The sequence below is a fragment of the Osmerus eperlanus genome, chromosome 9, assembly GCF_963692335.1.
Source record: "Osmerus eperlanus chromosome 9, fOsmEpe2.1, whole genome shotgun sequence".
NCBI lineage: Eukaryota > Metazoa > Chordata > Actinopteri > Osmeriformes > Osmeridae > Osmerus > Osmerus eperlanus.
The window spans coordinates 3804410-3819131 of NC_085026.1; the positions used below are offsets into that span (position 1 = coordinate 3804410).

The 14722-nt window shown below is 45.2% G+C and overlaps 3 protein-coding genes across 10 annotated transcripts in view; 2 read left to right on the forward strand and 1 right to left on the reverse strand.

The window, feature by feature from the left end:
- sash1b (SAM and SH3 domain containing 1b) overlaps nucleotides 1-3666 on the forward strand; it is a 46840-nt gene extending 43174 nt beyond the window's left edge. For 5 of the 7 annotated variants that reach the window (XM_062470269.1, XM_062470265.1, XM_062470266.1 and 2 more), the window contains 4 exons: nucleotides 211-342; nucleotides 1792-2666; nucleotides 3063-3194; nucleotides 3316-3666. In XM_062470269.1, the coding sequence (XP_062326253.1) occupies nucleotides 211-342; nucleotides 1792-2666; nucleotides 3063-3194; nucleotides 3316-3390 (1214 nt within the window). In that variant the 3' untranslated portion in view covers nucleotides 3391-3666. The remainder of the gene's footprint in view (nucleotides 1-210; nucleotides 343-1791; nucleotides 2667-3062; nucleotides 3195-3315) is intronic. The other 2 variants (XM_062470267.1, XM_062470268.1) reach the window with 2 other exon arrangements.
- ddo (D-aspartate oxidase) lies at nucleotides 3645-5500 on the reverse strand. The gene is given in 4 exon segments (XM_062470273.1): nucleotides 3645-4332; nucleotides 4335-4803; nucleotides 4903-5079; nucleotides 5182-5500. Coding segments are annotated over 3 exon segments (663 nt in total). The 5' UTR covers nucleotides 5007-5079; nucleotides 5182-5500; the 3' UTR covers nucleotides 3645-4242.
- Nucleotides 5501-10926: 5426 nt separating this feature from the next.
- zbtb24 (zinc finger and BTB domain containing 24) lies at nucleotides 10927-14504 on the forward strand. Of its 2 annotated transcripts, XM_062469439.1 has the most exons (7): nucleotides 10927-11059; nucleotides 11468-12395; nucleotides 12496-12663; nucleotides 12939-13022; nucleotides 13139-13222; nucleotides 13413-13494; nucleotides 13620-14504. In XM_062469439.1, the coding sequence occupies exons 2-7, from the start codon at nucleotides 11531-11533 to the stop codon at nucleotides 14497-14499; spliced, it is 2163 nt and encodes a 720-aa protein (XP_062325423.1). In that variant the 5' UTR covers nucleotides 10927-11059; nucleotides 11468-11530; the 3' UTR covers nucleotides 14500-14504. The 2 variants fall into 2 exon arrangements, with proteins under 2 accessions (XP_062325423.1, XP_062325421.1); XM_062469437.1 differs by lacking the exon at nucleotides 10927-11059 and having other exon boundaries at nucleotides 11097-12395.
- Nucleotides 14505-14722: the final 218 nt, after the last annotated feature.

Below are 14722 nucleotides of genomic sequence, written 5' to 3' on the forward strand. Positions count from 1 at the left end.
AATGCTTGCTTAGGGAGAATTATGTTGTTGTGTGTTACCTGTATGCCTCACACGCATGTGCATACTCTCTCTCTGGCATGCAAACACACTCTGTCTCTCTCTCACGCTCGTGGAGTTCATGTCACACAAAACACAGGCTTACATCAGTGTTTGTTTTAAAAGTGTAGCTGTGTCTGACTGCCCCCTGATGGTGGTGTGTGTACCCTGCAGGCAGCAGTGACCCGGAGCGTGGAGAGACGTCCGGGGGCTCCCAGGAAAAGCTGCTCTTGGACCGGAGAGGCCTGCTGGGGGACTCGCCCCGGGACTCAGGCTGCTACGAGAGCAACGAGAACCTTGAGAATGGTAATGAAAGCCTTGCTCGCCTGTGATTCGCCTGTGATTCGCCTCTGACTTGCCTCTGACTGCCCTCCTCCTCCTTCTTATTCGCCATCTCAGACCTCGATCTGAAGGTTGGCATTCGTCTACAGTCTTCACGCTTGACATTCCAAACCCAACCTCCCAGTTTTCCTGCTGTACAGCAAAGAGAGACTTCTCGGCTGTACTAAGTCATTCTTTGAAACCTTATTTCTCAGCAATCTTAAAAAATATATATATATATATTTCTCTACTTCCTGTCACACTTTTTCCGCCGGTTTTTGCAGCATCAGAGTAAAGGACTCCTCCATCCATCCACCTACAAGTGTTTGTACATCAAGGGGCATACCATTTCCTTTATTTGCAGTAAAACATTCCCCATTCATTCTCAATGGAGGTTACATAGTAGGCTGGGAGGCTGACTGTCTGCCTGTTTGAACAGGGGAGAAGGGAGTTCTTACTGGCGCTGGCATTTTAGTCTGGCGCGGTTATCAGCCACCAAACACAGGTTTAGTACGACTATTTCTTGATCTGCCTGCAGGTGCATCTTTGTGACATTCATCTCAGTGTGGCGGTGGGATAGCATTTGCTGAAATGGGTGGCTGCTGAACTGATGGTGTGACAAAAGCTGTAGTTTATAAAGACTTGCCTGATATTTTACTCATTTACTGTGAACGTTTGCTCAATTAATGATGATACTACCATATGACATCATTTTGTGGTTGGTTGTTTGCTTGGTTTAGGTCCTAACCAAGATGTATACATTATTCAAAGAAGTTGTTCTAATATTAAAGGATATGGTGAATGTCAGAAACCTTTGTGGAGAGAAAATGGTTTTAGAGTAGTGTATTTTCCACATGTATATTCCTCCCAAGATTTTTGTTGTTTTTGTGTGTATATTTTTCTAGTTCAGTACCATATAATGTTGCACAATATTTTATGATGTGCCTAAAAACTTCTTAATACAAATCAATACAGAGTAGCATTACTAAATAATCTAATAATGTGTTAAAATTGAGCATTTTGTGCAACAATTGTTTATCCAGTAAAATGCTGTTCTTAGGTCTGGAAAACCATCTTTAAAATGACCAGTGAAGCTTTGTGTTACAGAGATAGGGTTGTAATAAATCTAATTTTAGTTCATTATATCCTTCTTTCACTTCTCACTCTGGAGGGTTCTGAAGTGTATGACTGTCACAGTTGAGCCTATGAGAATAAATGGTTTACTACAGTGGTCTGCCTGCTTATTGCTGCTTTCTCTCAGCCATCAGTCATGCATACTCAAGTCTTCCACGCTTTATACTCAACAATCATGCACTTTTCTTTCCTTATTATATGTCTCACTTCGCATTTTTTCATGTCAAAACCTTGTTTTACACACTGCAGTAATACAGCTGAGCTAGACATGTAACGACACACTGCGCCTGTTTGTTTCAGGGAGGGACACAAAGACCTCTTCCTCCATGAGCAGGTCCTTCTCGGGTTTTGAGTCCAGTCACCTCCTTTCCCCAGAGCTCGCCTGCCTCCCCCTGCCCCTCCCCAGAAAAGCCATGCCACACCCCAGCCCTGACCAGCTTCTCTGCATGGCTCCCTCCCCAGCAGGGCCCCACCAGATCCCCAGGGGGCAGCACTTCCCCCAGGGAGTGACTCTGAGTCACAGCTGTGGGGAGATAGGAGGTGGAGATCCACACACAGACCTGGGGCAGCAGAGACGCGTCCTCTCCCTGGAAGACCTCCACCTAGAACAGAGGCTCCACGACCGGGTATTCCTTGGCCCAGTAGCCCTCAGGCTGACTCACAGCACCACCCTCCAAGCAAAGGAGTCCCTCCATCTGCTGAGGAGCCAGCAGACACATCTAGACGGGGCCCTGCTACTAACACAACCACCGCTCTGCTGTGGCCTGTCTAATTCTTTGGGCATGGACAAGAGAGACAAGACTAGTTCTTCCAAACCAGGCACACACCCCTTAATATTCCCTGTAGTCCAAGCTGGCAGGCCGAAGCATCACACCGCTAACTCTTCCACGTCCAACCAGAGCTTGCGATCATTCCCACCAGTGACGAACGGGGAACATCCTTGTGAGTTCAAACCCCTGTCTGATGACACAGCTGAGGACGGCGTCGCTATGTTAGTGCCCACGACCCAACCCTTGACCCCCCAGCTTCCGGGGTCGACCCGGGCGGAAGGCGCCAGAAAATGGTTGGTATCAGGGCGGAGAAAAACCACCATCCCCATGGATCTGGTCTCCCAGCTGGAGGAGAGGTTACAGGCACAGGGCATAGACCTCACGGCCGAGCCGTTCTCTGATAAGGTACGGCCGTGTCAGCTTTTAATGGATGATATGTAATATGTAATCAGCGACCTCTTGATCTGCAGTCAAATGCTCTACCATTGAGCTAGTCCAAACATCCTTCTGTTATGCAATGTCTCAGTTAGATGTTAATTCTGCAGCGAATTTAAAGTATTCCTCAATACAATGATGCACTGTCACTCTTTTTTAATTGTAGTTTCTATTTTTATTGACTGCTGACACACTTACACAATAAGTACCCGTTATTGAATCTATAGGGGTTTTGTATTTGTATCTCGTTTTTTTATATTTTTAATAATCTGTACATCTTTTGGTACATATTTAAAATGTTCTGTATTTTTAATTGGATTCCATCTATGTATATCCTACTTTATCTAATGTATTGTTTTCTGGCAGTATGGTCGTTCTGGGATCCCAGAGGCTCTGGTCCAAAGGTATTCTGACGAGCTGACCCAGCCGCTGAGAGAGACGGTCTGGGCCCTGGACCAGGTCAGAGTCCAGCAGCTCCATCGGCAGCAGCGCACAGCCGTGAGTCCTCTCCTCCATCACGTCTCTCAATCATTTACCTCATCTGGAACTGAAAAGTATGCCTTTGCTCTAACCGCTTTCTAAGCAGCCTTCCCCCTTGTGTTGTGTGTGTGTTCTACAGATTCCGTTTGGAGGCCTGGCCAGGATGCATCGGAACCTCCAGTCCCAAGCGCCTCTTGCCAATGTGGTTGGATAGATCGTGTCCATGCACTTGTACAACTAGTCACCGGCGAGCTGGTGGTCCTCAGATACAGCGTCTGACTGAGAGAGCTGCTTTCTAATGTGACATGGTCCGATTAGCAAAAGCAAGGGATCAGATCCAAGCTTGACGATGGATGCATGCAAGCTGAACGAACCTGGACTAATTTAAGGATAAATTCCATTTATTACAAAACCAAGATAATGGAGTGTACCTTTAGGAGGATTATATGATTAATCCCAACAGTCACCTTGTCATTTTGCCTATTTAATATAACAATATTTACAATCACTATTGTTGAGTTACAGATGTGTATTAAAGCTTTTTGTGTGGGTAATGCAATTTGTTCAAGATTAATTTCAGAAAAATACAAATATTCAGCATTTATTTGAGAGCCAAGGCAAAACAATCAAAAAAAGCAAAACATTATTTACACATTTTCAAAAGCTACCAGAACTCATGACTCACAACTGCACTGAAACAGCCCCTGTAATATCTGATGTATTAAACAACCAGTGTTTTACAAACATTTCCTAGCACAGCTTAATTGGAGGTTTAAACATCTAAAGGCATTCTCCATGATTTGCCAAACAAGCTTAATTGAATGTCATTTCCACTTTTGTTAATAAACACATTATCATTTTGATATTTAAGTGCAAAGATTTTTTTCTGACTAACGTAATCAGCAGATATCAGCTCCGCCGCCGTCTGTGTGTATGGTATGTGTCAGTATGAATGGGTGAATGAGAGGCAAAATGTGAAGCGCTTTGAGAGCCGCCAAGGTAGAAAACGCACTATATAATTGCAGTCCATATCAGTGTAAGTGCCCACTCCCAACACAGTGTTCCCTCACAGTCTGGCCTTAGGTGGGTTCTCGTACAGCCAGCTCCTGATCAGCCCCAGAGCGTCCAGGGCAGTCCCCCAGCTCAGGGCGACCCCCCCCAGCCCCCGTGCCCGTAGTTGTGCACCACCGGCACCTGCCGGCCCCCGAGCAGCACAAGCTCCCTTGCCAGCCTGGGGTTCCTCCGGCCAGGCCTCAGACCCACCCACTCCCCCAGGACCTGTGCCCGGCTCAGAGAGGGCTCCAGCCGGCTGCAGCGCTCCAGAATGCCCTCGCTGTCCCCCTGGTCCACCTCCAGCCTCCAGTCACCCACCTGCCGGGTGCCCCCCACGGTGACGCTGTGCGTGCCGGGGAAGATGTAGGTGAGGCCGTCCCCCTCCCTGATGAAGTGCTGCAGCCAGGGGGCCTGAAGCTTCAGCACCTGGCCTCGGACCGGGTACACCTCCTCATCACCCACCAAGGACCTGGAGCCCAGACCACAGCAGTTGACGATCAGATCATAGCTTGGACCTAGCTCCTCAAGGCTGCTCACTCTCTTTCGTATTATCCGACCCCCAGCTTTTATAAACCTGGAGAAAAAAAGAAATTGGGTCATGGAACAAAAATGTTCAACAAATGGTATTACTATGCTTTACTTAAACATTGATGTTTGTTTACATCTCGTTTACCTGTTCTCCAGCCATGGCAGGTAGGTGGAACATTCACATTTGATGGTGGTAAAGGCTTGACCAAACTTGTGATTGGGAAACTGTTTCAGTTCTCGCCCCGACATGGTTCGGAACCCCAGCACATATTCAGACCAGAAAGGATTTTTATCCGCAGGGACATCCTTGAAGATTTGCCACCTTGAACAAAATTAAATAAGATGATTGTACTATGAAACTGTGCCAACTGTAAGAACGTCCTCACAAAGTTAACGGTTGTCACGTTGTGCAGGTGACTGTTACCCTGAACTCAGCAACACTCCGGCATCTGAGGACTCCTGGGACTGAGCGATTGCCAGCAGGTGATCAAAGGACTCCTTAAACCAGCGACGCTGTCTTTCCAGAGGGATCTCTGCAGAAACATTAGGAGCTCAACGTGAAGGTCATCTGGGTAGTCAGTCACACAAACCATTTTCTTCTTCCATCGTCTATTAATTATGTTTGAATAATTTGGCACAATTGCAATTTGACCTCTGATCTTTTGAATTACAATTTCACCTCTGATTTTGCAATACCGAATTAAGAAGTGAAACGGCTGTTGGGCATCCCACACAGCCTGTTAAAGAATTATAAATGTTAAAAAAAAATTACATTTATAACTTAACAAGTTATAAATTGTCTGCCTAACTTAACAAGATATAATTGTATTCATTTAGAAGACGCTTTTGCATAGCGACAGCTAGACACATACATATGGAAGCAAATCGTTACCAAAATTCAAATGCATTTCCAGAAATGCATTTGCATTTTAAGAATGTGGCTGCATTATTTGACTCATAAATGAAATTAGTAATCAATCATCCTATTTGCATTTTAATTTTCTTCTTCAAGAGTGCTCAATCTTTCACTTAATTAAAATGAAAAAGAAATAGACATTTGAGATTTAATTTTCAAAACATGCCCCAGCAAATAGATACCAAAATTCAATTTGAAATGTAAAATTTGAAAATTAAAATGCATTTCCAGAAATGCATTTTCATTTTAAGAATGTGGCTGCAAAATCGTGACCACAATTCAAATTCAAATGCATTTCCAGAAATGCATTTTCATTTTCAAGAACGTGGCTGCAAAATCGTGACCACAATTCAAATTCAAATGCATTTCCAGAAATGCATTTTCATTTTAAGAACGTGGCTGCAAAATCGTGACCACAATTCAAATTCAAATGCATTTCCAGAAATGCATTTTCATTTTAAGAACGTGGCTGTAAAATCGTGACCACAATTCAAATTCAAATGCATTTGCAGAAATGCAAAATGAACGAAAAAGCATTCTGAGCGGCGCAGCAGAGTGACGTCAGTAGCCGCTCTTCTTCAGCTCCCTGCTGACCGAGCTATCCATCTTGTTCGGTAGGGGGCGGTGTGCACATCTGCATTGCATTACATTGCAAATGTGCCGGGAAATTGATTGAATTGCCGGGTCTTTAGAGCAGCGTTCCCCAACCGGTGCCCACCGGTCCGCGGACAGGTACCGGTCCGTGAGTCATTTCGTACCGGGCCGCACAAAAAATAATTTATAACATTATTTCCTTTTAATTGATTATCAGAGTCTGAAAGACGTTTTATTCTTAAAACCTGAGCAAAAAAGCTCTGCAAAGACGTGTGTTTACTCATTTTTTAGCAAGTTTGTGGGCTTTATTGAACGGTATCATGCGCGTCTCTTCCTCTTGACACATGACAAGTGATAGTTACCACTCAATGAAGCCTGTTTGAGACAACAACTCTATCGGTGTTTTGGATGAAGGCTATCCTGAGATCGCCACTAAAGCACTGAAAACCCTGCTTCCATTTCCAACATCAAGCGGGATTTTCTGCCGTGACAGCAATCAAACAAAATTTTGGAATAGGCCTGAACTGGATATAAGGAACGCACTTCGGGTGTCACTGTCGTAGCTTATAGTCACACACAACAGTGGGACTGACATCGAAAGCTAGCTAGTAACAATATAACGATGGAAAACCAGGCTAAGAAACTTAAAGATGGGTCAATTGAAAAAACGGCTGTTTATTTTACATAAAACTCAAAAAACTATTTTTCGCTCAAATCAGCTAAACTATTTTTCTCGCGCGCTCTGCGCGCTCGCATTAGGTGTGGAAGTCACTAACTAGGATCACATCAAACCCAGAATGTACATGCATTAGCAGCGCAGCTGTCCAGGGCCTATCTTTCCTTCCAGTACGTTCTGCCGGTCCGTGAAAATATGTCTTACATGAAAGCGGTCCGTGGCGCAAAAAAGGTTGGGGACCGCTGCTTTAGAGGACGCATCACAGACCATGGAGCTCCCAGCGAGGTGAAGTTAGTTTCATATTCGACATTCGACATTCGTCTCACATTCGGAAAACGCTACTTTGCAGCGTCGAGTTAGGGACCGGGTGAAAATTACCAATACAATTTTGAAAAATGATGACTTTTATAATGATTTTATGACTATAAAACCTCAAACAAACAGCAGAGTATTCCAACAATGTCTGGTATACTTCCACAGCCTTTAATTTTTCAATAATGTTTTTAAAAGAATGATAGAAAATCGCTAATCTCTGAAAATAGCATGAAATCCTTGCTAATCTCAATATCTTTTTCGAACTTTTGTCAAAAAATCTCAAATATACACCAGATTATTCTAATAATGTCTGGCCTACTTCCACACCGGCGAGTAACATTAATGTTACTCGCCGTGGACGTGCACTCAGAACTGACCAAATGCTTTTTGGCACTGAAATAAAGACAAATAATTGAAATTGTATTTGGTCTTCTTCATTGCCTACAAATAGAAATCTAACAATGGGTATGTTTATTGGCTATTGTTCCTATAATTTACATGATTCACCTGTTACATGCATCCTCCTGTAACTGGTGTTCCAGTAAATCTTTTTCAAGATTATCCTTTATTCTTCTACCCTAAGTAGGCCTACACCATCTCTTGGTCAGTTTTTGGCAATTCTTCATGAGGTGCAATTTGTACAACTCATTTACTTGTAACTGGGAATACATGGGATTGCATTACATTTCACAGTTCCACATGCAGAATTCACCTGCCATTAAATGAACATATCACTGTCAGTGGCGGCTGGGAAGCCCCCGCAGCCCCCGCAAGGCGGGGGGGGCCCCACTTCCTAAGGGCCCCGCCCTGCATATCAAAAAACAGACTGGGCCTATTTAAAAAAATATATATATATATAAAAAACAAGGAAAACTCTTTGAGGGCGCTCATTGAGAGCCCCAAGTTTCAACTGCCAGGTAAAAGAATTCCGTAATGTAGGCAACGTAACAGATCTAAATAGGCTAAATAGTCTCAAAATCCCTGAATCTGGCAACAATGGCTATTGCGTATCTTACGTGCCTTTTGGGCCATTACGCCTATTAAACGCGCACATTTCAAAAATGCTAATCATTAGGCTACGTTCTGCTAGATGACGGTAGAGACTTGAGTAAAAGAAAATATGCACGCGGTGCTCAAAAGCGCAGCAATAAACTGTTGTCTGAACAAGCTCGAGCAAAACACCCGAAGATTACACACTTATTTAGACCAGCCAGAGAAGAATATTATCAACATCTCCAGACGAAACACTACCGCAGCCGCAGGTAGCTAGCAGCAGCACGTCTTCACCAGCAACCAACAATAAATATACTTGCTTAGCCTACTTATTGGCAAGAATAAATGTTTTCCTTTCCTCCATTGATTGTGTGTTATTTCGGCGATGCTATCCTTGGTGCTGAACTATCAGAAGGCTAGTGCTGTCTTTGGTTTTGAACAATGACAAATGTGTGGCGGCCTGCGGAAACCCTTCACATCGTGAACATTTGGGTCTTTCTGGGTATTATACATATTTGTTTAAATAACTCAGATATCTTTATCACAACTGAAGTTACATAATTTTAAAGTTGACCTGTGTCAATAAAGTGATAAGCGAGAAAATTGCATTCCACTACGTTTCATTCTAATTCTGTGGCGAATATGGAAAGGAAATCCTTTTGTTCGTAATCACGTTGTGAATGTAAATGTCAGTTTAAGTATAGGCTACATTAATAACTTCTCAGCAAGTTATTTTTAAGTGTAACAGCCTGACTTCATTGATCAGTTGTTTGGGGCTGCTGCAGCACTCAAAAGAGCAAGCAAACTGAGCATTTGATTTGAAATGGCTTGGAAATCTTGCTATAGCTGACATGTCCAAAAAACGTTGAAATTAACAGTTTTTCAGAAGCTATACTTTTTTTACATTACAATGAAGTTTACGGTGTTAACTATAGAAAACATCAAAAATCTAAATTTTGACAGAAAACAATTTTCGATCTTTTATGGCTTATAGCCAACAATGAGCGGCCGCGACATCCGACGGGTTTCTGCAGGACGCCACACAAATAGGCTGCTATTATGATTTTATAATTTTTTAACTTTTTTATTTCTCTCACATTGGTGAATATAGGCTATATTTAAAGGTAGACAGCAATGTATAAAATAGTATGGAGATACATTTTGAGTGGATTTAGGGGAGGGGCCTCGAGCTCCGACTTTGCGGGGGGGCCTCTGCAAAGTCCCGGCCGCCACTGATCACTGTATACTGCATCCATGCTCTGTTCAACAGGATCAGAATGTGCAAATCGTTTTTTATATTAATTATTCTCATAATGTCAGTGTAACTGACAATTCCACACAAGCCTGTAAATAAAAGTACATGGGGAGAGAACTACCAGTAGCTACCATACATAATTCTCTGCATCCATTTTCTGCGGCAGCAGTCAATGTCTCTTCGTCATCTTAATCATCATCGTCATCATCCTTTGATAAAAATATTAAGCAAATTACCAGAACTGCATTTTTCCATCTACGTAATATAGTTAATATAGCCAAAATACAAAAATTCCTGTATTTTGTAGCAATTCAATGAGGGGATCCCTCATTGAATTGCTCCTCCCAAGGTTTCTTCAATTTTTTCTCCTGCAGTGGGTTTTTCTGGGAGTTTTTCCTTGTCTTCCTTGAGGGTTAAGATGGTTTAGGGGCAGTTCTATGGGCGTATGTGAACCCCTCGACATGCTTGCGTGTAAAAAGGGCTATACAAATACATTTTGATTTGATTTGAAAAGCATTCTGTTGGGGGAAACTGCTATTACAAGTTGAAATAGGAATAGATAGAAATAGAAATAGAAATAGGCACCAATTGATATTTACTTTGTATCATGTCGATATATGATTAAAACCAAGGTGACTTCGAGGCTACAATCACAAGCGTATAGCTTAAGCAAAATATGTCTTACCTGTTTGTAGTATGTTTTTATATTTAATATAACATTGAACATGCTATTTTATTAAGTCTCCCACTTTTTCTTCTGTAATATTAACGGTATGGACTGGCTATTACGTCAAATGTATGCATTGACTAGGCAGTTTGTCTCCCACGCCAATTGTATACGCTGCTACAGCCGTGTTGCTTTTTTTCCGTAATATGTGCTCAGATTGAACACGAAATAAAACTTATATCTGAAGTGTGGTGAAGTAGGACAAGGTTTTTTGTTGCTGGGTGCCATGGTTGATCCCAGTATCGGAGCTCCATTGATGTTGGCTTTTAATAGTTCTCATGCGCGCGCTTAACTCAGAGTTGACGTACTCCGAGTTGAGTTAACAAATTCAAATCAGCTTTTCTGGAACCGAGTTTTCAGAGTTTCCAATTTTAAAGTAACTCAACTCAGAGTTCAGGGTTAGGCTCAGAGTTTGTTAAACCCGCTACCTGGAATACCCCCCAGGTGATTGCTTGAGTCAACCCGCGAGTTTAAAACGCTTTTTATAGCTGCAAATATTACTTGCTATTTTAAACAATAACGCCTTTTCGGACGACATCCTTAAACTTGATGATAATAACTAATTAAAGGCATACACTTGGACTTATTCATGGACGTTTTATTTTGTATGTTAAATTAATACACATTATATAACTTCTGTTGTTGACAGGTCGCCAACCATTATAACACTAACTGATGTGTTGTTATCCTGGCGTCGACAGTACATAGAATAACTCAATCCAGAACGTTTGCAAGTCAGTTGGTTCTGCGCGTGTGCGTGTTGCCCCAAACCATAACTGCTTCTTTTACGACAATTTTACGCCAAGTACTACTCGATTGCTGAAAGGTAAGGTCCTGAAAGATTTATACATTTTGAATTTACTACTGGATATCCGAAGAGCCGCGGTAATGATGGCAGTTCTTATCAAGTATTCAGTAATGACATCTGCAATTGTTTGGTCCGTCTGTAACATTGTCCAAACATTTTAAGACAAACGACTTCGTTTCATTTACAAGAACAATGCTCATGCTAGCCGCTATAACCCTGAGTTATTTGCTGACGTTTCGGGGCTGTACACACATCTTTACCAGGATGTACTAGATTTTTGCACATATTTGTCCACATTGTCAGCTGCGATTATCTCAAATAATTCTCCTATAGTTTTCACGATATCTACTAGTTAGCATATCCTATATTCATAATGTTCCCCGCATCTCGCGCTCATTCAGTAATTCACATGCACCTCTATATTAGCAGGGGCCACAGCTGGCTTTTTGACCCCAACATTGTCCTAGCAAAAAAAACAAGACATCCCTCATGGACCTCCATTCAGAAGCACATAAGGACACAATCTTGAGCAAACTAGATAAACTGAGAAAAAGAGACTTGCTGTGTGACATCACACTCATAGTGGAAGACGTGAACTTCAAAGCCCACAAAGCCCTCCTCGCTGCCAGCAGCGATTACTTCTGCCTCATGTTCACCACCGAGGAGCAGATCAGCCAGTCCACCTACAAGCTGGATGGCATGGAGGCCAGGACTTTTGAAGCGGTGCTAGAGTTCATCTATAGCGCCAGGGTCTCCGTGGAGCAGAGTTCCACAGAGCAGCTCCTGGTCCTTGCCCGCCTCCTGGAGGTCAGCGACCTCGTCAAAACCCTGGCTGAGCTTAGCCACGCCCTCCCTGCTCGGGAGGAGATGGGAGACAAACTCGAGAGGGAGGGGCGGAGTACAGGAAAGACGCTGCTGCTGCCAAAACGCAAAAGAGGCAGACCGAGAAAGAACGCAGCAGTGATAGTGTCAGCAGATGTGCTTCCGGAAGTACCCGCTAAAGAGAGCGGCGATAGGGTCAGCGAGAGTCCGGTCGCTGTGGAAACCCAGGTTAAAGCCGATGCCATTGCCAGGGGCCACCCTGAGGATTGTCTGGCAGAGACCCGGTTACATGACTCGGACAACGCCGACTACGACCCCAGGACCCCGGCCCAGAGCAGGCAGAGCAAACGTAAGATCAAGCCGCCGGTGAAGTTCAAGGGCTTCCGAGTTGGGGATGACGGCGCTGAACGCAGGGAGCCTGGGAGGAGGGGTCGGAGGAGGAAGTACCCGAACACGGAGCCACGCTGTGAGGACTGCGGGAAGGTGTTCAAAAACCACCTGTTTTTAAAGATTCACAGGAGAACTCACACAGGTGAGTTAGTTGGTCTCCAAGCTGCAGTCTCGTCTTTGAAACACAACCCTGCTGTGTCTCTAACCCCGTCTCCCTGCTTTGTGTTTCTGTGGCACGACAGGGGAGAAACCGTTCCGGTGTCAGGTGTGTGGGAAGGGTTTCACTCAAAAGCACAGCCTACTGGTCCACCAGCGCATGCACACGGGAGAGAAGCCCTATGTCTGTACAGTCTGTTCTAAAGCTCTGTCCACCAAGCACTCCCTCCTGGAGCACATGAACCTACACACAGGTGAGTTGCACTGGAACAGGAACAGAGTAGGCTGGTATGCAGAGTATTTTTCATTCACACCCAGAATACTATGGACACACAGTATGCCGGCTTCTTAATTAATACGTCATTTAAACCCTACAAATCTGTTAATACAGTGCACTCACCAATCACTACTAGGCAAGTGCATAGAACCTATGGAAAGTGTGACAACGTCTAGATTAGCTTCCGAAAAGGTGGCTCCACTTCTGTAACTGAATTGTTTGTCTCACTCATTTAGTTTATGTCTATCTCAGAGCAAAAGTCTTTCAACTGTGACAAATGTGGAAAGACGTTCAGTCAGAAGAGGCAGCTGAAAAGCCACTACAGAGTCCACACCGGTAAGAATGGAACCCCACCAGGCAGGACTAAACGAGAGACTCCCAGTTCAGCACACAATGACAAAACAAAAGATACGTCTTACAATCTAGTAATACAGTTCTGTTCTTGTTTCTAGGCAAATCTTTATCCGAGTGCCTGCTCTGTCATCACAAGTTCATGGATGCCGCTCAACTGAAGAAACATCTGAGGACTCACACAGGTAACGTAGAGCCACCTACTGGCAGCAAAAAAACTAGACACGAGAGACACCCTGGAGGAAATAGTACAGGGAGTACTACATGATATGACAGATACTATTACAGGGAGGATGACAGATACTGTTACAGGGAGGATTACAGGGTATTTCCCAGAGTGTTACTGTGTGGAAACGTAGTTGCTTGTTGTTGCAGGTGAAAAGCCTTTCACCTGTGAGATCTGTGGAAAGTGTTTCACAGCCAAGAGCACTCTGCAGACACACATCCGGATCCACAGGTACGTTGCGACAAAACATAATCTTCACAGATCAAGAAATTACACTATGCGTGCATTTTTCAACAAGCAAATGTAACGACGGAAACACACCAGGAGCAATCTAGTGTTTCGGTTCTCCTTTTCAGAGGGGAGAAGCCGTACGTGTGCAACGTCTGCAACAAATCTTTCTCTGACCCGAGCGCGAGACGCCGTCATGTGGCCTCGCACACGGGGAAGAAACCTTTTACCTGCTCCTCCTGCAACCTGACCTTCGCCCGCCTGGACAACCTGAAAACACACACCAAGACCCACAACAAGGAGAGGCTGTCAGTGGAGGCCCAGGCCTCAGGGGCGGAGGCCATGGGGGAGGCCGGGCAGGCGAGGGGGGAAGAGGAGGTGCGCGGCCTGCTGCAGCTGCAGCCGTACCCTCTGCCCGCCCACCCAGGAGAGCAGGAGATCCAGCTGGTGGTCACAGCCGACGTGGGCGATATCGGCCTTGTCCCGGGCCAGGAGCAAGGCATCAGCATAATCGCCGCCACCGCGGAGCATCAACAGGCCCACCCCCGCCTCACCCTCCTCACCCAACCCTCGGGAAATCTCCAGAACGTGGCGGTGGTTACCCAGGGCGGAGGGGGGGAAGCCACCCAGATCCAGACCATCAGCATGCTGGAGGGCCAGGTGGGCAGCGCCGGCCACCCTGAGCAGATGCACGTCATCACCCTGAGCAAGGAGGCCATGGAGCACCTCCAGGCCCAGCACGGGCCGCCTCAGCCCCTGCACATCGCCCCCCACAGGCCGGCCCATCAGCAGCTCCACGTGATCCCTCAGCCCCAGCTGGACCCTGATCGCCCCCTGCTGGGCCACACGGCCAGGGAGCTCCAGGAGCAGAGCCTACACAGCCAGAGCATCCACATCAGCCAGACCGCAGAGCAGATCCCCAGCCACCACATCCAGGGACACACCTTCCAGATCCAGGCGGGCAACGTCTCCTACCTCTACACCACCAGCCTGGCCCAGCACAACTGAGAGGGGGAGGGGGCACGATACTGTGCCGTGCACTGCCGCCTCACAGCAAGGAGGCCCGGGGTTTGATTCCCACATGGGGGTGTGGTTGGTACTGAGGTGAATGGGAAGCTGATTCATACGACCGCTGTCCTGCTGTCATCACATCTGGCCTGGTGCTTTTTGGAAGTACTGTAATCCACACCACATGGACGGAGAACTACTCTGACACACTGACAGAAACGGA

Excerpts from the sequence above, each read along its gene's own strand:
- zbtb24 (XM_062469439.1), top strand. The coding sequence starts at position 11,531 with ATGGACCTCCATTCAGAAGCACATAAGGACACAATCTTGAGCAAACTA. Across the intron at positions 12,664-12,938 it reads GCACATGAACCTACACACAG|AGCAAAAGTCTTTCAACTGT; the intron begins GTGAGTTGCACT and ends TGTCTATCTCAG. Across the intron at positions 13,223-13,412 it reads ACATCTGAGGACTCACACAG|GTGAAAAGCCTTTCACCTGT; the intron begins GTAACGTAGAGC and ends TTGTTGTTGCAG.